We start from the raw sequence: 2,500 nt of genomic DNA, 5'->3' as shown, positions 1-2,500 counted from the left end.
TTAAGCCACTGCCGGTTGTTCTTAGTTGATGTCAATGATCAACCACATTTTGAATAGGCCCGTAACATGTTTTGGTTGGTCGTAAGGTATTCCTTACTATGAGATTAAAGAATTGTTTTTCATTGCTGCATGACAAATATTTTTTAAGGTGGCAATGTATTAGAAAATGAAGGATTTTTCTTATCTCGATTCAGTATATGTTTATCACCCTGGACAGTTACAACAACCGCTGCTTTTCAGCGCTATGAATTCTATCAAGTATGTTTATGGCCGGATGCTCATGCGTGACGTGAGCTGGTGACGTCCTGTTTCAATACTGTTCAGCGAACTTATTTGTCGCAGCCGACTTATTGTAGTTAAATGGTTCTATTGCAGGTGGTATATTGATTATTGGCTGTGAAATGAGTGGTGGTCGAGGTGGTAATGTAAATATAGCAGAGGAGGTATGTACATAGATTAGTGTTATGTTCGGGATGTATGCTTTTTTTGTAAATATGATGCTGATAAATCGGGTCGCCTGGAAAAGTAGTAATGAAAACAGAAGCCATAGTGATGATTCTTACTGACCCTGGGAGGTAGGTATGAGAAGCTGGGCACCCTGAACTCCTTGTGTCACATGGCCGGAAGTGAGTACCATTTGCGGTACTGCAGAAGCGTTGTTGCCGTTAGCAGGAGGTGGCGCGGGATTGATGCCAGCCGGTGAAGGTGCCGCAGGTGCTTTTAAAGATATATATCATAAAGAATAGAAGTTCAAGAGAAAGAGAAGTAGATGCATAAAAAGATAAATAGCAATGTCAAAAAACATAAAACGAAAGAACATTCTAAAATATCATAGGGGGTACGGAAAAAGTACAACAATCCAGTACTGACGCCATAATTCCTACTTGAGCAAGAGAGAAAGAGAGAGAGAGAGAGAGAGAGAGAGAGAGAGAGAGAGAGAGAGAGAGAGAGAGAGAGAGAGAGAGAGAGAGAGAGAGAGAGGATGGGGATATTAAATATAATTAGTAAAATATATAGGATGACATAGAAAAGAGTGAGGAATGATGGCATTGCGAGATGAGGTACAAATTACTTCATAATGAATTAATATGAGGTGAAGATATACCAGATAAGACAGGAGGCTAGATATTGGCACGGAAGGCATTGGAAAAACAGGTGCGAAAAAGTAAGAAACAAAGAGAAGCAAGATGATAAAAACACTCACATAATCCTATGTCTGGAAACATTACTAGATGCGTCATAAGTTTATGATTGTGATATAAAATCCCTTATCGTGAAGGGACTAATTATTAGATATTTTATGGCCATGATTGGGCAAAGTAATATGTTAAGCAGTAATATACATTGTGATTACATGCGCATCATGGCATGGATAATATTTTATATGTACTCAGCAGGTAATCAAGGCCATAAAAGTGCAATTTGCATTGATTAACCACTGATATTCCGATTACCTGTCTCGTTATTCATTATACATGCAATTCTTGCTTTGATAACCCGGTTCAGCTCCCCTGAACGCCAACGCCCTTGGGGGAAGCGAAGGTGAGGTGCGAAAGAGTGGAGAGGGAGGGGAAGTGAAAAATAACAAAGGTTGTCATTGTAGTAAATGCAGCTATAATTGTAGTAATAATACTAATAGTATCAACAGTTACAGTAGTAGCAGTAGTGGCAAAAGGACAGCAATTGCTTTGGCAGTAAATCAACAACAGCAAAATTGTAGCAGTAACATAATAATGTCAGTATCAAAAGCAAAATGAGGATGGAAAAGGGAACTAGAAAAGAGGAAAATGAAAAAAATAGAAAAGAGGACGATGAGATTTTGGAGAAACAAGTTTGAAGGATAAGTTTCAGGGTAAAGAAAGGTGATGCGTAATTGACTGGAAAGGAACAAGCAAGCAAGGAGATGGGGTATGAGGAGAAACATAAGCTTGTTGCTGGAATGGCAATGATAGAGATTTGGATTATGCACAAGTGCTCATTTCGACGTCGGTAAAAGAGAAAATGTCTCACCGGGGTGTTGCTGAGGTGCTAGAGGAGGGTGGAGAAGAGAGCCAACCCCAGGAACACCGAGGCCGCCCTGCAAACCAGCTAGCGCTGCCATCTGGGTCTGTAGATTTTGTTGGAGGTTATGGAAATTCTGAAGATTGTGCAAATTGTGTAGGTTGTGTAGACCATGTAGGGCGTGGTGCAAGGTGGCCAAACCGCTGACTGGACTGGATCCGCCATGTCCGGGAGCCATGGTAGGCGCGGGAGAAGCCGCTGTAGGTGGGGACGGTGGCGGTGAGACACCTCCTACCGAAAACAAGAGGAGATGTAATGTCATGCGAAATTCAATATTCATAGTATTACGTGACAAATTTAGTTGAATCTAGAAAACCCAAATTTCCTTATCTAAAAGGTGAAACCAAGACCTAAAAATATGTGCGATATCGAGAGTAAGGAAATACAAGTGTGCTACTGAAATAATCGCCTCGAAACAGTTGAGCGGGGTGTGCATCGC

At 41.0% G+C, this 2,500-nt stretch overlaps 1 protein-coding gene across 8 annotated transcripts in view; it reads right to left on the bottom strand.

Annotated features, from left to right (window-relative positions):
- LOC122262480 (uncharacterized) overlaps positions 1 to 2,500 on the bottom strand; it is a 74,657-nt gene that overhangs the window by 41,093 nt on the left and 31,064 nt on the right. For all 8 annotated transcript variants that reach the window (XM_086545222.1, XM_086545218.1, XM_086545221.1 and 5 more), the window contains 2 exons: positions 2,011 to 2,292; positions 568 to 717 (listed from right to left, as the gene is read on the bottom strand). In XM_086545222.1, coding sequence (XP_086401348.1) covers positions 568 to 717; positions 2,011 to 2,292 — 432 coding nt within the window. The remainder of the gene's footprint in view (positions 1 to 567; positions 718 to 2,010; positions 2,293 to 2,500) is intronic.

The sequence above is a fragment of the Penaeus japonicus genome, unplaced genomic scaffold, assembly GCF_977035675.1.
Source record: "Penaeus japonicus unplaced genomic scaffold, GWHDUDI00000001_assembly GWHDUDI00000016, whole genome shotgun sequence".
In the NCBI taxonomy this organism is placed as follows: Eukaryota; Metazoa; Arthropoda; class Malacostraca; order Decapoda; family Penaeidae; genus Penaeus; species Penaeus japonicus.
Note: the sequence above shows the minus strand (reverse complement) of the source record. Positions and strands in the feature narration are given on the sequence as shown.